At 38.6% G+C, this 17,592-nt stretch overlaps 4 protein-coding genes across 4 annotated transcripts; 2 read left to right on the top strand and 2 right to left on the bottom strand.

Moving 5' to 3' along the window:
• Positions 1 to 159: 159 nt before the first annotated feature.
• On the bottom strand, positions 160 to 3,460 carry RHIMIDRAFT_201417 (uncharacterized protein; the record flags this gene model as incomplete). Its single annotated transcript, XM_023606539.1, has 9 exons — positions 160 to 371; positions 420 to 578; positions 632 to 709; positions 773 to 1,532; positions 1,656 to 1,922; positions 1,975 to 2,148; positions 2,205 to 2,661; positions 2,710 to 3,114; positions 3,165 to 3,460. Coding segments are annotated over 9 exons (2,808 nt in total), but the record flags the coding sequence as incomplete, so codon positions are not given.
• A 7,965-nt stretch (positions 3,461 to 11,425) lies between these two features.
• On the top strand, positions 11,426 to 12,516 carry RHIMIDRAFT_201285 (mitochondrial carrier; the record flags this gene model as incomplete). Its single annotated transcript, XM_023606523.1, has 3 exons — positions 11,426 to 11,819; positions 11,874 to 12,214; positions 12,271 to 12,516. The coding sequence occupies 3 exons, from the start codon at positions 11,426 to 11,428 to the stop codon at positions 12,514 to 12,516; spliced, it is 981 nt and encodes a 326-aa protein (XP_023467458.1).
• Positions 12,517 to 12,595: 79 nt separating this feature from the next.
• RHIMIDRAFT_236801 (P-loop containing nucleoside triphosphate hydrolase protein) lies at positions 12,596 to 14,325 on the bottom strand (the record flags this gene model as incomplete). Its single annotated transcript, XM_023608638.1, has 5 exons — positions 12,596 to 12,796; positions 12,849 to 13,579; positions 13,635 to 13,846; positions 13,895 to 14,064; positions 14,125 to 14,325. 5 exons carry the CDS (start codon positions 14,323 to 14,325, stop codon positions 12,596 to 12,598), a joined length of 1,515 nt encoding a protein of 504 aa, XP_023467457.1.
• A 516-nt stretch (positions 14,326 to 14,841) lies between these two features.
• On the top strand, positions 14,842 to 16,188 carry RHIMIDRAFT_124308 (uncharacterized protein). The gene is made up of 4 exons (XM_023605448.1): positions 14,842 to 15,102; positions 15,155 to 15,268; positions 15,316 to 15,513; positions 15,568 to 16,188. Exons 1-4 carry the CDS (start codon positions 14,922 to 14,924, stop codon positions 16,029 to 16,031), a joined length of 957 nt encoding a protein of 318 aa, XP_023467456.1. The 5' UTR covers positions 14,842 to 14,921; the 3' UTR covers positions 16,032 to 16,188.
• Positions 16,189 to 17,592: the final 1,404 nt, after the last annotated feature.

The raw sequence follows: 17,592 nt of genomic DNA, 5'->3' as shown, positions 1-17,592 counted from the left end.
AGAATCAGCATGAATTTTTTTAAGAGTATGCTTGTAAACTTACAACACTTGTTGTAGCATAAAGGGAAGGAACCTTTGATTTGGAGAAACTTTTTAATGCAAGAAAAGACATGGGTCACAACAAAAAAAAAAAGAGAGAAAAAATGTTTTTTTTATTTATTATTTATCTAATAGGAAACTTCTGATTACATCACTCAAGACAGCAAAATTTACAGGCTTTGAAATATAAGTAGAAAATCCACACTGTAAACATTTATCCGCCACGTCGCTCATCACATTAGCTGATAATGCTATAATTGGAATAGGCTCTTCGTCCTTTTTCAAATGCTGTTTTTCCCATTCTCTTATTTCCTTTGCTGTCTCGTACCCATCTAGAACAAGTGTTACACATAACGTCAAAAGCACGTCAAAATGCTTACCTTTCACAGGCATAAATAAATCACAGAGGATGAGATCGTAATAGCCCTTGGGGTGCTTTAAAAATAAGTCTATACATTCTTGTCCATGTACAGCGATATCAACACTTAGACCCACTCTTGTCAAATATCTTGTCAATACTTTTTGATTCACCAAGTTATCTTTAAATATATTAGACTCACACAGTGTCCTCCTATGATGCTTTATGATTTACCTTCAACAAGCAGCACCTTGTATCCTTTACTTCCCACATCATCATTCATACGTTTGAATATTTCCTTCTGAGTAGCGGCTCGTTTATAGGGTGTATCAGGTGTTGCTATATTGCTTGTAATAGTGAGCGTTGTTGATGTACCAGACGTCGTTGTGTTTGAATTGGATTGCTTCATCTCATTCTGTTGCCTGACGCCAAAATACCACTGCAGCTTTGACCGTTTCAAGGGCTTGAATACAAAACCACACTTTTTCGGAATGACCTCGTCCTCTCTGCCTTTGGCGCTCTCTGTAATTTGAGATCTTTGTATCGGCGTGGTAACGACAAGTGCATTCGCCTGTTGTTGGTTTAACGATCCACAGATAGCCTTCGTCAGTAGCAGTATTTGCTGTTCTGAAGACAAGTTGATCATGATATAGTCATAAGGAGGTGTGCCTGGGTCAGTTAGTTTTTCCATTGCTTCTATCTGACTGGGAGCTATATCAATCTGGTAATGATGATCTTTACTTCCGTCTGGTCGAGAGACGATGCTGCTTAAGATTGAACTGACATGCTTCATCATCGACTGTCCCGACAGCTTCCATTGCGAGACAATGAGCGCACGTAAGGGTGAGGCAATGGTTGGCGTGCGAGGAGGCAAGATGACAACGTTCTTGGGAGAGTTTAGACCAGAGCCTGTTCCAATCGTTGGAATACGGAGCTCAGATGATATCTTATCAGGCTTGATCACAGGAGTCATTAGTTCTTGTTTGGGAGGCGATGCTTTCATGATAGCCTCTGCTATGGGTTTACTAGAACTACTTGCAGCAGCAGCAGCAGCAGCAGCAGCAATAGGATTTCGAATAGGTGGAGGCTTAAGTTGCATAGCTGACGTCTTGGACATGAGCACATCCTGTAAAATCTCTGCAGGATTAGCGGCAGGCGATTCTGACAGTTGGCTGTGCTTCTTGGAATGCGCCATGGGCGAGGGTATAAACCGGCTGTTGTCATCATTCGCAAGCTGCTTTGTATTGATAAATGTCACAGGAGAATCATCGTTCTCTTGATGGTGCTTTAGCATAGCTGCGTTACCGTACCCATGCGTTCTAAAGAAAGGGTCATAATTCGTTTCGTTGTTTGGCGTGTGCGGTTGTGGTCTCGTCTTGGAGGTTGGAATCTTGAATTTGACAGTAAAGTAAAAGACAGAACCTTTACCCTTTTCGCTCTTACAGCTCATCTTACCACCATGTAACTCAATAAGCTGTCTTGAAATAACGAGGCCAAGACCACTGCCTCCATGCTTGCGTGTGCTCTGAATTATATTTAGTAAATTTTATACATCTATGTGACAATAGTAAACTTACAGAACTATCTACTTGTGAAAATGGTTTAAACATGACCGATTCATCATCAGCATCAAATCCAGTGCCTGTATCAATCACTTCAAATAGCAAAGTAAGTTCATTCTCTTCTCTATTCCATTCATTCACAGCGCATCTAGTATACACTTCTCCTTCTGTAGTAAACTTGATGGCATTCTTTTTGCCAAATAAAGTCAATAAAGAGCAAACAACTGACAAAGGAAAACACTTACGCCAATTAAATTTAAAAGAACCTGTCTTAATCGAACTCGATCACCCACAATAACATCAGGTATATCATCATCTATCCAGAAGCTAAGCTCTAGATTTTTCTGGATAGCCAGTGTTGACATGAGTTCATTCGCATCTTCGATCATGGTCACCAAACTGAACGGCTCCCATTCTAATTTCATCATGCCTGCTTCAACCTTACTAAGATCCAAGATATCATTGATCACTACCAAGAGCGATTCGGCAGACTGTTGAATCGTATGTACATAATCCGTTTGCTCTGCAGTTAACTCTGTGTCGAGCAAAAAGTTGAGCATACCAGTGATACCGATCAAGGGGGTTCTGATCTCATGCGACATGTTGGATAAGAACCTTGTTTTACTTTCTGTTGATCTCTGTGCTGCATCATGAGCCTCCTTTAATTTTTGTTCTAAAAGTTTATGGTCATTGATATCCGTACTGATATTTTTCATTAGTAATGATATATATGGTTTAAAGTAGACTTACCAGGTACCGAACCAGCGGACGTCTCCCGTGTCCAGCTCGTCTACAGAGACGCACTTCACCAAAAACCATCGATACTCTTCTTTGTAACTCAATAGCCTAATCTCTGTTTGCCACATGATACCAGCTTTACTCTGTTGTAGCGTAGGTAAGTCGGGTAATTGCAGTTTTGCTCTGTCTTCAGGGTGAACACAGGACATGAAGCCGAGGCCCATGGTCTGATCAAACGATTTGCCAGAGTAACTACTCCACTTGCCATTCGTATACGTCAATCCAGCGCCCGGAGAGAAGGTAAAGACGATCTGTGGAATGGCTTCTGCCAAAAGTCTATATTTACGTTCATTGCTTTCAATCTCCATCTGACGCATATTGCTCTCCTTGGCCAGATGCTGATCATGAACATCTGTGCTGTAGTTTTGTTAGTAACACGTGGTATGTTATATTAAACAAAATTATACCATGTGCCGAACCAATGAATGATCTTTCCCTTCATGTCTCTTAAAGGAACAATTCGCCAAAGAAAGCAGCGATAGACACCATCAAATCGTCTCAGTCTGTACTCGCCAGCGAACCCATTTCCTTGCTCAAAAGCGACTTCCCATGCCTTTCTACATTCGGGTTGATCATCAGGGTGCATATGAGAAAGCCATCTAGGGCCTAAATGATCTTTTAATGAATCGCCCGTATACTGTAACATTCGGTTATTCACCCATGTTACTTGACCAGAGATGGGGGAGCAAGTACTAATGTAAAGAGTCAATAAAGCATAAAAAGACAAATAAAAGCAACTTACAACACATGAATGGGTATTCCATCAATAATCAATCGTAGCAAACTTGACTTGGGAGCCACAAAGAACTTGTCAAGAGATTCCTTGGTGTTTTTTGAACTGTGGTAATGAAAGCCATCATCTTCATAGTATCTGTAAGCGTGTTTCTTGTGTCGCTTTGATCGCCTTCTTCTTCTTGCTCTCTTGTTGTGATGTGAAAGCCGTTTGGCATGTTTTGCTTCGACAGAGGATGAAAGATAATCTGTGTCTGTCTTTGATATAATCCGACCTTCCTCATCCGTAGATGGGGTATTGTTATTACTTGCAATAGCGCCATCCATGATGATATTGTTAGACAGACAAGGTGGAGTCCTTTCTCTGGAAAGTTTATTACTACTAGAGTGATGCTTGATACAACTTTTATCACTGCACAGTGTGTGAGGCGGTATAGAAGCCGAAATAGGCAAGCCAGTGGTAGGCGAAATGGCGCCCCAACCTTCAATCACAGCTGTGGAGGAAGGCGATAGAGCCTTTTTATCATCAAACTCCATGTCCATCGGTATCTCGTTCATCGGCGTCAGTTTCTGCTCGGTGACTGTTTCAAGTGAACTACGAGTGAAATTAGACATGGAGCCTAGATGGTCAGGTCTCTTTTCAAGCGTAGGCGTCACATTGGCCAAGTCTATCAAACTCTGTTCATCGTCATCATCTTCGTCTTCTTCTTCATCTTCTCGATTCGTCGAAGTCGCAGAAGATCGTCGAGGCAGTTCGTTGGAATCGGCACTTTGGGGATTGCCATCATTTGATGAGTATCTTCTATAGATCTCGCCTTGTTTTTTCATATGGTAGTTTTGTAGCGCGTTGGTCAAGCTGGCAGCTATGAACGGAGCCAAAGAAGTAAGACTGGCCAAGAGAACCTGAGGATAAGGTACGATAGGCGCCAAGAAAGATAAAATGCCAATGGGTGATGGATTCATGTGATGTTTTGCTGAAGGAGCTTGTGATTGAATGACGTCTAACGGATGAAATAAGGGAACGTGAACAATGGAGTGTACATTTGAAATAGGAGGAGGGAAAGGCAGTGAAGATTTGTCGTAGCAAGCTTCTGGCGACACAGGATTGAAAGCATCGTCATCTATATCAGGAGGCGATTGAAAAAATGGATTGACTTCCGAATCCATAATGGCGGGAGAAGGGGCAGGAGACTGTGACCAAGGGGAGGGTTGTTGCTGCTCGTATTCGTCATAATCTTGAAGAAATGTGCTAGAGCTAGCCATGCTATTTGACGTCATGTCGTCATCGTCAACGTCTACGCAGCTTGAGCCATCGACAAGGATCTCACCCTTATGTGATAGGCAAGGGGTGGTGATGACAGGTAAGGACCAGGCGGACCTTCGCCTAGTGACTGGGTAAGGGCTGCCTTTTTCGCCCTTTTGGTCAAGTAACGCCTTTTTGAACAAGTCAATGTTACATTCATCACTTCCATATTTTTTTCTTATAGATGAGGACGACTTTCGGCGATATTCTCTTGATAAGACAACAACAGTGTTTCGTTTCAATATTTTTTGTACACTTGGATTGTTGATGAGTGGTTCAGGTTCAGATTCAAATGGTTGTAATCTTTCAAAACACCAAGGGACATGATGAGGACCTGTTTCGTGAATACGATGACTGTGCAAAAAGTAATCAAACGTTGTCTCGTCATCCTTATTGTCTTCTGTACTTGATTCTGTAGTTCCACTTTCTGATTCCTGACTGATGGATCCTGTTTTGTTGTAGACTGCTTTTAAGCCCCAAGGACCTGAGTAAGGGTCGTTTGAGTCTTGAGGAATACTCAAGGCCACACGGGTAGCGTGAAACGAAGTACCTTTTGATGATATATGGACATTAAATTAGTGACAAGCCATTTATTATTTTCTTTATTATGATTGTTACTAGAGAATATATTAACAAGAGCAGACCACCAAGCATGGATATCAATCTCAGTAGTTAGCTGTAAGGATGTCTGATATAGGTTGGGTGCTTCAAATGATATTATTTTACTATTGATTGACATTGGTTTATTTGCATTAAAGAAGGAATCATAATTATGTGGTTGTGGTTGTTGTTGTTGTTGCTGCTGTTGTTGTTGTAGCTGTCTTCTCTGTAATAGTTTCTGGCCAGAATATAACTGTGCATGATATTTTGATGTAGCAGAATCTCTGGTGCTTCCATTGCTATTAAACATATATTAATTGATCGCCTTTTACAGTGATTGTGATAATACCTTGACATTATAATTAATCTTTTTATATATTTTCTGTATTCTATAAAGTATATTTATTGTTGTGTTGACTGTATTTCTATAATAACGATTTCCTTTTCGGCTGTTACTGTGTGAGTAAATCGTGTATGATTTATAATAGCAAATAGTATATGAATATCATCTACAACAAACAACTAGAAAAAAGAAAAAAGAAAAAAGAAAAAGCAGGAATCGCATATTTATTCAAAACAAAGAGTTTAACACAATACAGAAAGATTGAGTTTCAATTTGCCATTTAAAGCTAAGGCTGATTTACAAATGACGTATTTGTAAGCTCCGTATATCCAAATTAAGAAAGTTTATTTTAAAAATTGAAAAAATTAAACGTCACATCCTTGATTTCCTTTTATGGTATATCGTCACCTCCTTAATCACGGGTGAAGAGAAGTTAAAGGTGGGATGTTACCCTTTGATTCATTTTTTGTCATATTCATATTCATATACAGTAATTATGTAAGATGACATACTTTATTGAGCATACCATGATATTAAATACATAAAAATATACTATACTTTAAGAAGAAAGTGCTTGTACACGTTTACTATGCTGTAGAATAAGACATTGAAAGTAGATCAATTAATTGATAGAAGATCAATGGTTGTGTGGAGTAAATATCATAAGTTCTATTTCTTCTTGCTCCTGAATACTTATCTCTAGTTATGCCCAACTTGTCGCTGATGTGTTTAGTATATGCTTACAAAATGGGCAAGACAATGCTATAGTTAAATATGTAAGTATACTTGTGATAAACAGGTAAAGTAATAAGCTACAGTAGGAGTGTCTTTTTTATTCAACAGCTGCCATAATTTACACTTATCTGCATAACTAACTTTTAAAAATAAACGCTTATCTTTGTAAATCTATAAAACCATAAAACTAAATGTAAAGCCTTCTGACACATAGATGAAGCGATAGTGGTCATAATGTTGGCTACAATAAGAGGCAATAACAATAATAACAAGGGTATGAATGATAAAATACATACAAAATACAGGAATGAGAAAGGGAGTAATTTGTAGTGACAATAAAAAAGCTTTTTTAATTATGTTAGCTTCCAATGAAGACACAAGACAGAAATAAAAGAAAAAGTCTACTCTGTAGTTGTTATAGTAGTTATATTTGCTGTAGTAGTAGTGAGAATAGACAGAAAGTACAATGGGACTCTTTATGTTTCTTTTATTTAAAAGAATAAAGATGAAGGTAGTAAAATTGATAGTTATGCTTACTATATAAAATTGTAATTATGATTGTGATTGGACAGTTTGTGTTGCTGAGCTTTTGTTGTCGATGTATAGACACTGTTGACCCTTATTCAACGTAGAATATGATAGTAGCTATTGATGGTGACATTCTGGTGATAGGGGCAGGCCGATTATCGTAGGCGACGCGGCTCATTCTTCCCTTCTTCAGACTATCATGATATATAATAGAGAGCTCGAAAGCCCTTCGAAAAACCTCCCGCTGTCATTTCTGATCCTTCTTGCAGCAATAGGAACAGAGGATTCCCTTGCCTTCCTGAGAACATACACCTTTTTCCTCTCCAAAAACATTTCATATATGACGGCTTCAAATCCAAGAATTTGCACCAAGTAAAGTCTAATATCACAAGCATCACTGCTGTTGAATGAGGCGATCTAATTTAGCTGTGCCTTCTCATTGGTCATGAGTTTTTTCTTGTCATAATAGAGCTTTGTTACACAGGCCTTCTTCCCAAACCCGGCATCACTGACATCATTTGAATTCCCAGAAGAGCAGCGGAAGCGAAGGTCCATTCTTCGGCGAGCCATTTCCCCTTCTTGCGCCACTTGTGACAGAGCGCCATCCCAACGCAACACTACGCACGTTTCAGAGAACAAAGCTTCCAATATCGGCTTCCAGATCTTGACTACAAAGTCATCTTCTGACAAATCCGATTCGTTCTCAAAAGCACTAAATTTCTTCTCCATATGCAGCTTAACGAAATGCCATGATATGGTATAGGCTGCTATCTTTTCTGGGTTGCTTGTCTTCATTATACTTTTGAGAAGCATGTTGACCGTCTCTTTCTAATTCTTGTGTGCGTTCTGCAATATGTCATCAAGGGAGGTACCATGAGCAATGGATTTCGAATCAAAAGGGCTTACGTTGAATAAAGTGGCGATCAAAATTGCCTGGGACTTGCGCAATCCATATCACCTTTCATTTTGGTATACATCACTGACATCTATAACAGTTGTGATGTTTTGTAGTTAATTATTTGCTACGCCTGAGATAAAGTAGATGAAGGGAAAAAAAAGGCATTGGTCGTATTACTGTCCCTTTATATAAAATCAATAATTTACAATCCGACATGTGAAATGTTACACAGATACGTCATGAAAACCTAGCACTGCTCCTTTGTGTTAAGGTCGTGATATCTGCAGAAATGACTGTTAGTAGCGTTGGATTTCAAGTATGATAGTAAGCTTTGGTTCAACTCATCAATTAAGATGTTGTCATTCTTTCCAATATAAAGAAGAATCAAAATCAGTTTAACGTGAGCACAAATAAGATATTATGCGAACTTTACACTAACCCTGGAGCGTAAAACCCATTCAGACGTCAGCAGGCAAAATGAACCGTGTCATCTAAGCACTGATAATTCGTTGCTTAGGTTGCTTCTAAAAGCTTTGTTCAACCAAATGATATCTTGTTTCTGCAAAGGCTATACAAGAACACGGTTATGTTAATAGGGAGATCTAAATAAAAATTCGAATATGTACCATGACATCCGATGCTCCGATACCCAGAGCCCAGCTTTTTACATTCTACTACACTATTGTAGTAGTCTGCTTCAGCTTGTTGGCAAAACAAAACAGGACAATGACCGTTCATAAAGAGGTCAGAAAGGGGTCATCATTGTGCTTAAACTAATCGGTTATCTTTATGAGAATGCGTAAAAAGCGTATCTGTGGTGATTGTCGAAAAAGTCGATACGGTAATGTACAGAAAAATTGAACAAAATATCTTTATTAATTTGAAACGTGGATCTTATAAACACTAGTGAGCTTAGTTAGTCCTTATTATAGTGTAATCTAGGAGATAGGCATATCAATGTTGCAGGTAGAATTGTCAGTATTGAGATGTCCTACTTTAAGCGCGTTTTAGGCTTAAAGTGAACGCTCCATGTTGAAGAAAAAGCTCTTCGGCTATGAAAGCGATTATAAAATGCACTTGATCTGGTTCAACATCTTTATTTTCAGCTTAAAACATAAATTATAATAGAAACGCTTTTTTTTAGTTTATGGACTACTATGAAGCCAATATTAAAGATTACCTAAAAGGTATATTTGACAAAATTGTTAGATCTAAAGAAAGATGAGACAGGAAATAAGGGAGGAAACTAACGCTTATGTGCAAGCAACCATGTCCTTTTTTTTACGGTTTTAATATAATGAGATACTTTATGCAAGAAAGTATTATGAGTTTTATGTTTAAATATGACAGAAAGGTATAAAGAGGACCAAATAATAAAGTACGGCCCTGAGGGTTATACTCACATCCTTAATCTTCGTTTCGTGCCATTGCTCTTACTGTAACATGCTACAATAATGCTTACTAGGTTTTTCGAGATAATGTCTAAAGTTTTTGCCATTCAACATTTTTATTGAAGAAAACATGAAAATATGAAGTGATCAAGTCAGACGCATTAATGCTAGTTTTGCCAGTGCATGGATATCTCAAAAGGCGAGTATTATCGCTGAAAAAATAAAGGGGATAGGCCACATTTGTGTTTATGCAAAACTTGTATACGATCTGATTTATCATAAAGAAGGCTGAAAGATGATTTCTTTTGATCAAAATATAGTATTGGCTAGAGACGCCCTGTCAGGCAATGGTGATATTATCAGCCTTTTTACATGCATATATACCATCGATATCATAAAACAGTCTTTAATAAAGTTATTGCAAGTTATTAAGAAGCCTTATTAACTATGAAAAAAGAAAGAATAAAGTAATAGAGTAGCAAAATGGTTGACATTGAACAAAACAATGCAAATGTCAAGTTGGCAATCGTGCGTAAAATGATATTTCATGTGAAAATAAGTAAAATTTCCAAGATGGGAGTGACGTTTACAACAGGAACAGTCGGAGATGTAACATGCGTGTGAGATTAAATATCCAGGCATCTTCTCTATCTCTCTTTTCTCTCTTGTTTCTTTTTTCACAGTTTAACATGTTCGCTTCTGTCACATCACGCATTGCTCTTCAAGTAAACAAAAAAAGAAAAAGGCGGAAAAGGGGAAAAAGGCTTATTATATTTCTTTCTTTAGACTCGCTCAACACTTGTTCAACGTTTCTATACAACGGGTGCTGGTGTCAATACCCTTTTATATGTTGAGCATAAAGACGGAGCAATCAGTGGAGCCACATTGAACGCTTTGACTGCTGCCAAAAAACTCGGTGGTTCTGTCACTGCTTTAGTTGCTGGTGAAGCCCCTGAAGGTGTTGCTAAAGAGGTTGCCAAGTTAGAAGGTGTATCCAAAGTGTTGACTGCCAAAGACGCTGCTTATGCTCATGCCTTACCTGAAGATATTGCTCCTCTTCTTGCCGAAGTACAAGCCAAGAACGGATTTACCCATTTGATTACTGGCCATACCGCTGGTGGCAAGAACGTGTTCCCCCGTGCTGCTGCTTTATTGGACGTTGCTGCCATCTCAGATATTACTGCCATCGAAAGTGAAGATACCTTTGTTCGTCCCATCTATGCTGGTAATGTGTTTGTGTATTGTATAGAATCGCTGAATTAAAAGTGTCATGTTAGGTAACGCCATCGCTACTGTAAAGACTAACGATAAGGTCAAGGTCATTACTGTCCGTGGAACTGCTTTCGAAGCCGCCTCTGCCACTCAAGATGCTGCCCCCGAAGAAGTTGTTTCTTCTTCTGAAAAGCTCGGCTTGACTCAATGGGAAGGCGAAGAGATTCAAAAGAGTGACCGTCCTGATCTTGGAAGTGCCAAACGTGTGATCAGTGGTGGTCGTGGTATGAAGAATGGTGAAAACTTCAAGTTGTTGTATGATTTAGCAGACAAGATTGGTGCAGCTGGTAAATACGTCACGTGCCTGTGAGAATATAAAAGATGAGCTGACAAACATTCATAGTCGGTGCCTCTCGTGCTGCTGTTGATGCTGGATTCGTCGACAACTCTTTGCAAGTAGGTCAAACTGGTAAAATCGTTGCACCTGGTAAGTAGACAGAAGCAAGTCCTAGCCTTTACGTCTTTCTTACTTTTTTTTTCTCCTTCTTAGAACTTTACATTGCTGTCGGTAAGTTTTCATCGTGGGAAAAAAAATGAAGGGTAGGTTTTACAAAACTTTGAATTATTAGGTATCTCTGGTGCTATTCAACATCTTGCGGGTATGAAAGATAGTAAGACGATTGTTGCTATCAACAAGGATGCAGATGCACCTATTTTCCAAGTTGCTGATTATGGACTTGTTGATGACTTGTTCAAGGCTGTTCCTGAATTGACTGAAAAGATTAGTAAATAAATTTTATAAACTTGCATTATATTTACATGATGATGTTTGGTTCTTGATCTACAACGCAGTCACAATTACCCCGCAAAAAAAAAAAATAGAAAAATAAAATTGCTTGTTATCTCTCTCTCTTTTTTTTTATAGCATGCTTCTCACTAGAATATCACCGTCAACAACAACAGGCAATTCTAATACTATTATAACCAATAACAGTATAAAGACAACCAAAAAAGTACTTCAGTCACCGTTTTGGTTTGGTGGAGCTGCCTCATGCATCGCAACCCTAGTGTCTCATCCCTTTGATCTCACCAAGGTCAGACTTCAAACACTTCGTCTAGATACAAATAAGAGTATTTGGTCCGAGATTCAGTTACTGAGTCCAATTCGAATGGTCAAGACGATGTGGACTATTAGTCGTCAAGAAGGTGTATTAGCCTTGTATGGTGGACTATCAGCCAGTTTATTAAGACAGGGAACATATTCTACCATTCGGTTTGGTTTATACGATAAATTTAAATACGCGGTGGCTGGTGATGCGAGTAAGATGATGATATAATGATGATAAAATAGATATGGCTAACCGGTAATAATAGAACCCACCATGAGGCAATTGTTATTTTGTTCAACTATGGCAGGTGTCTTGGGAGGAGCATTTGGTAATCCAAGCGATGTGGTGAATGTACGTATGCAGAATGATGGACAATTACCGCCCAATAAGAGAAGAAATTACAAAAATGTGATCGACGGTATGGTCAGGATATGTCGAGAAGAGGGGCCTCAGGCGTTATTCCGGGGTTTAGGTTCAAGCACGAACCGAGCCGTGTTGATTACAGTATCTCAGATGACAAGTTATGATGTATTCAAACAGATGTGTATAGATCAACTCGATCTTCAAAATGGATTAACGACTCATTTCGTATCTAGCTTATTAGCTGTAAGTTACACATAGATAGACAACTATGTATAGATATGCTGATTATTTTATATCAGGGCTTAGTAGCAACCACTGTATGCTCTCCATTAGATGTAGTCAAGACTAGAATTATGAATGCACATGGTAAAGATGATATACGCCGACCATTAAAGATGATGAAATACATGGTTCAGCATGAAGGGGTTGGCTCACTCTTTCGTGGATGGATGCCAGCATTTATTAGATTAGGACCTCATACCATTGTCACATTTATCGTCTTGGAACAGCTCAAAGATTGGCACAGACAATATCATCAAGATTAAACATCATGAGACTGATTCCGCATATATTCCACATACACATATGTAAATAATAATAACACAATACTTGTAAATAAAACCATTAGTTGGCTTGGACGCCGCCTGATCCAAGTTTAAACCGTTTTGTTACTGTCTCTGGTATCTCTTCTTCATGATGAGTGACCATGATCAATGTCTGATCTTGACGCATATGATTCTCTAACCATCTGTTGACATTATCTATCAATGTATCATCCAGGCCTTGGAAGGGTTCATCCCAAATGACTAAATCTGGCATTTTTACCTATAATGCATGTCATTACTAAAAAAGACAAACAAAAAACAAATAAAATTACCAAAGATCGAATGAGCAAAACCATACGTTGCTCACCCGTAGACATATCTCTGAGTTTATGGTGAAGCATTCTCTCTATGCCAAACTCATAAAAGAGACTCTTGATCTGGCTCGTTTGCTGATCATTTAACGGCCGGGGAACAACAACATCAAAGAATCCTGTACCTGCTGCTTCCAAAGCTGACAGGTTTTGATTAAAATAGAGATGAATCTCAGGGCTTACCATGCCTACTCTCTGCTTGATTTCCCAGATAGATTCACCCGTGCCACGACGTCTTCCAAAGAGAGAAAGATCATTGGCATAAGCCTGGGGATGATCACCTGTCAGGAATGCCAAGAGTGTCGTCTTTCCTGAACCATTGGGTCCTAAAAGTGCCCATCTTTCGCCCTTGCGAACGGTCCAGGTGATATCTTGAAGGATAGGTTTGCCGCCGTAAGAGACTCTGACATTTTTCATTTCTACAACAGGCTCATTTGAACTTGTATCTGTCTGCTTTTCTAGACACTCTCTTGCTTTTTCCGTCTTTTTCTTGTTGGCCTCACGCCTGATTTGGAACTCCTTTGGCTTTCCCTTCCAGCCAATAGCCATGTCTTGAAGCTCGACGACATCTGTTGCCCATGATGGGAATTCGTCTTGTGGTCTGAGCACGAGAACGATGGGAACAGAGGATTTGATGGTCAAGTCACCGAGTACATCAAGCAGGTGCTGACGATGCTCAACATCGAGGCCCACTGTTGAAAAGTCACGTTAGTCTGAAAGAATGTAAAAAAAAGTACAAGATGTTACTTAGAGGTTCATCAAGCACTAGCATGGAGGGGTTCTTTAAAAGCGCCTTTGCTATTCTCGCACGTCTCGTTTGACCATTTGATAATTTCAAAAAGGAAAGAGGTAATAAATGATCTACATTGAGCTGTTTGGCTATTTCTTTGACCCTTTCTACATCATACTTTCCATCACCGTTCAAGTAATTTTCCAAAGTGATATCATCATCAGGGTCACTTTTTAAAAGAATAAGCTCAAGCGTCCATATATTTGTATATATTTACCTGAAATTAAATCGTTCTTGGTAATAATGTTTACTATAAGAGAAGCTACCTGAGCTTTCTCTGAACGAGACCAAATGAATATAATCTGACGCATAAGGTGATACAGACTTGTCAATGATTGGCCAACTAGCTGCTGACAAAGGTTGAATCAAATGCTTTCCTGCAATAGTCTATATTTTACATTATTATTACTACCAAAAGCTTCTTGCACGCACACACGCTATAAATACCTCTGCCAACGTGGTCTTTCCTGCACTGACAGGTCCGACAATGACTAAACGGTCATGACTGTTTAATGTCAATGTCAGATTCTTAAACGCAGGCTCCTTTGAACCAAATCGATAGACATTTGCATTTTCAAACTTGACAAGAGGTTTACCGCTAGAATAAAACCGAATAGTTTGAGTGAAAAAACGCCTTGAAGAAAACATTGAATAATAAAAGGAAGAGGAGAATAGGGAAGAGTAAACCTTTAAATACATGTTAAGCATATGCCCCGCGAAGAGAGGGAACGTGTCAGGATGACTCCGCGTTACGTCCGGGAATTATATCAAATAACGTTTCTCTATTCAAAGTTGGTTTTTTTCCTCCGTACGACAATTTGTAACCTATACATATACTCTAGTTCATTTGCAATTCTTTATGAGCTTTCTTTCAGTCGATTGTTAAACTAAGAAGCATTCACGCAGTATTGCTGTATCTCTATTTTACAGGGTGATGCTTTTGTTTGACAGCTAAACTTTGTTTGTAGAATAAATTTTATATGACAACTATCAAATATTTGTATTCAACTCGTTTGCAATGGGAACTCTTTAATGAGTACTTGAGAAACTATATTCAGTAGTGTCATATGTCGTCTTCATTATTATCCAATTTGTCACTTTTCTCATAACTTTTCTGAAAAGTCCCTTTGGCTGAATTTTAAGTACCACGCTTTAATCTTTTTCTGTCTCTCTTTTTTTTTGTTTTTTTTTTTTTCTTTTCTTCTCCATATAAGCCCTACTGAGTCGATTTTCCTATACACTTGATGGAAGGAAAAAACTATTCAGCCGTTCCTCCTCCGCCATCACTCACAGACAAAGAAACTCCAGTTAATTTCAGTGATGCGCTTTCTAGAGCAAGAGCGATTGCAGAGAAATTAAAGCAAACTACAGCTTCCACAACTGAACAACCACAACCGCCACAACAACAACCTTCCTCTTCTACAGGTAAAGCAAAAAAGGCAACACTGATGCTGATAACTAAAACGATACTATATAGTCTATTCAGGAACAAAGCGTGGTTATGAAGACAGTTCTCCATCAACCAGTCATCAGCAAGATGACCGCGAAAATAAAAGAAGTGCTTATGACAGCGGTGCTTCTAGACCATCATGTAATTAGAAGAAAATATATATTGTATATAGCTAACATTTTTTCAAGATGTGTCAAATGAACCTCGTCGATACGGTTTAGGTTCAGAAGAACGAAGACCAACGAGCAATTATGGAACGAATTCGGGTCGTCAAGAAGAATACAAGGTTCCTAATCACATGGTAGGATTGCTCATTGGCAAAGGAGGCGAGAATTTGAAAAAGATTGAACGCATGTCTGGTGTTTCCAAAGTACAATTTGCAGCAGGTTAGATTATTCAAAAATATATATATATATATAACGGTTACTCATACAATACAGATACATCGGGACCTGAGAGAGTTGTTTATATTGCAGGAGAGCCTGATCAAATCAGCATAGCACGCGACATGATTCGACAAATGGTAGAAGATGCAAAAGTAACAGAAGCGAATCGAAGTGGTGCTACGACTGCTCCCCCTGCTGGAGGGTACCATCATCATCACCATCATTATGGAGGAGCTGCAGGCGGTAACACGATGACGATCAGAATACCAGTTCCAAAAGTTGGATTAGTGATTGGTCGTGGAGGTGAAACGATCCGTGAGTTTGAACAGCAGAGTAGAGCAAAAATCCTCCTCTCGTCTGACAGTTCGAATGATATCAACAATGAGAGAGCAATCACTTTATTAGGTGATGATGCAGCAGTACAACATGCAAAACATCTTATTGAAGAACTTGTTTATGGTTCACCCAACGTGAGTTTTATAGTACTATTGGAAAAAAAAACTAATTTGAGTGTGTAGCTATCAGCACCTCGTTTTGCATCATACGGTCTTGGCCATACGACGAATCCAAATGATCAAAGAATTTATGTGCCTATCCCATCTACAGTGGTTGGACTGATTATAGGCAGAGGTGGAGAAACGATTAGATATTTTCAAGAACAATCAGGTGCTCGAGTTAAGGTTGACTTGAGTGGCGATCCAAATGCAGAAGAACGCAATGTCTGTATAACAGGTATAGACGCAACAAATGTTCCTAAAAAGAAAAAAAAAGGACTTATATATCTCCTCTTAGGTGAACCGCAAGCATTGGCTGTTGCAAAAAGATTAGTAGAGGAAAAAGTAGCAGAGGTAAAAAAGAAAGAAAAAGAGCGAGAGAAAAGAAGGCTGTAGATGAATAATAAATTTATTTTCTATAGGCAAACCCTGAGTATGCAGCAAGATACTCTAGTCCTAGCTACACTAGGTAAAATCGTCAAAAAAAAGAGAGAGAGAGAATTAGCAAGATGACTAACTAGAGATATATAGCTTTTATGAGCAGCAATTCCAACAATATGACTATTCACAATACTATGCTCAATATGGCTACGATCAGTACCAAGCTTATTCTCAATATAATTATGCAGGATACCAACAACCAACAACAGCAACAGAAGCAGGAAATGGTACAGACTTGAACAACATAGCTGAACAAGCAGCTGCATACTACGCTCATTATTACGGGCAACCACAAACTCAAGAACAAAAAGAAGCTTACAATCAATGGTTCCAACAATATTATGGACATTATTACAATCAGACAAAAGACGCTTCTTCATCCACAGACGCATCCAACGAGAAGGAGGACAAAGAGCAACCATTAGAAAATAAGGATGAAAGCGAACAAGAGCAGAAGGAAGAATCGAGTAAAATAGAGGAAAATGATAGTAAAAAAGAAACCGAATAATAGCTGTTTATACATATATATATATATTATCCACACGTCCTTTGTAACCTGTCATCTTTTTTCTTTTCTTTATGTTTACCTGGGGTAGTTTTAACACAGACATACAGGGCAGCGATTGAGATTCTTTATTTATTCTGTCTAAATTATGTATTCTATTGTGTGTGTAGCATTGGAATCAAACAAGAAAGAAAAAAAGTAGATATACAAGCGCTTTTTATGATCTGTATAACACAGCACCAAGTTCCTCTAAAGCCTGAGCAGTGATCTAGACATCGTATAAAATACCGTTTGGAACCTCCCTTATCCTCTTTCTCTCCCTCTCTTTTTCTCTTTTGATTCTATGAAAAAGAAAAGGCATTAGAAGGAAATGAACTATTTTTTATTATGGACCCCTCAAAGAAAGTAAACATGTAGAAGGGTCAAATGATGATTTGGTAAATAGCTCTTGATATGACAGTAAAAAATAGCCTTTTTTCAATTGACACAAGCATTAATTCGTAGGGTCGTGACGCTTTTTCGCGAAGGGAGGACTTTTGCCAAATCTTTAACTTTTTTCTCTTCTTTTGTTTGACTTATATCCTTACATACACACTATGCCTTCTCTTACAGCGATACATCGTCTCAAAGAAAAATACA

Source organism: Rhizopus microsporus, assembly GCF_002708625.1.
Source record: "Rhizopus microsporus ATCC 52813 unplaced genomic scaffold scaffold_6, whole genome shotgun sequence".
Classification (NCBI taxonomy): Eukaryota; Fungi; Mucoromycota; class Mucoromycetes; order Mucorales; family Rhizopodaceae; genus Rhizopus; species Rhizopus microsporus.
Note: the sequence above shows the minus strand (reverse complement) of the source record. Positions and strands in the feature narration are given on the sequence as shown.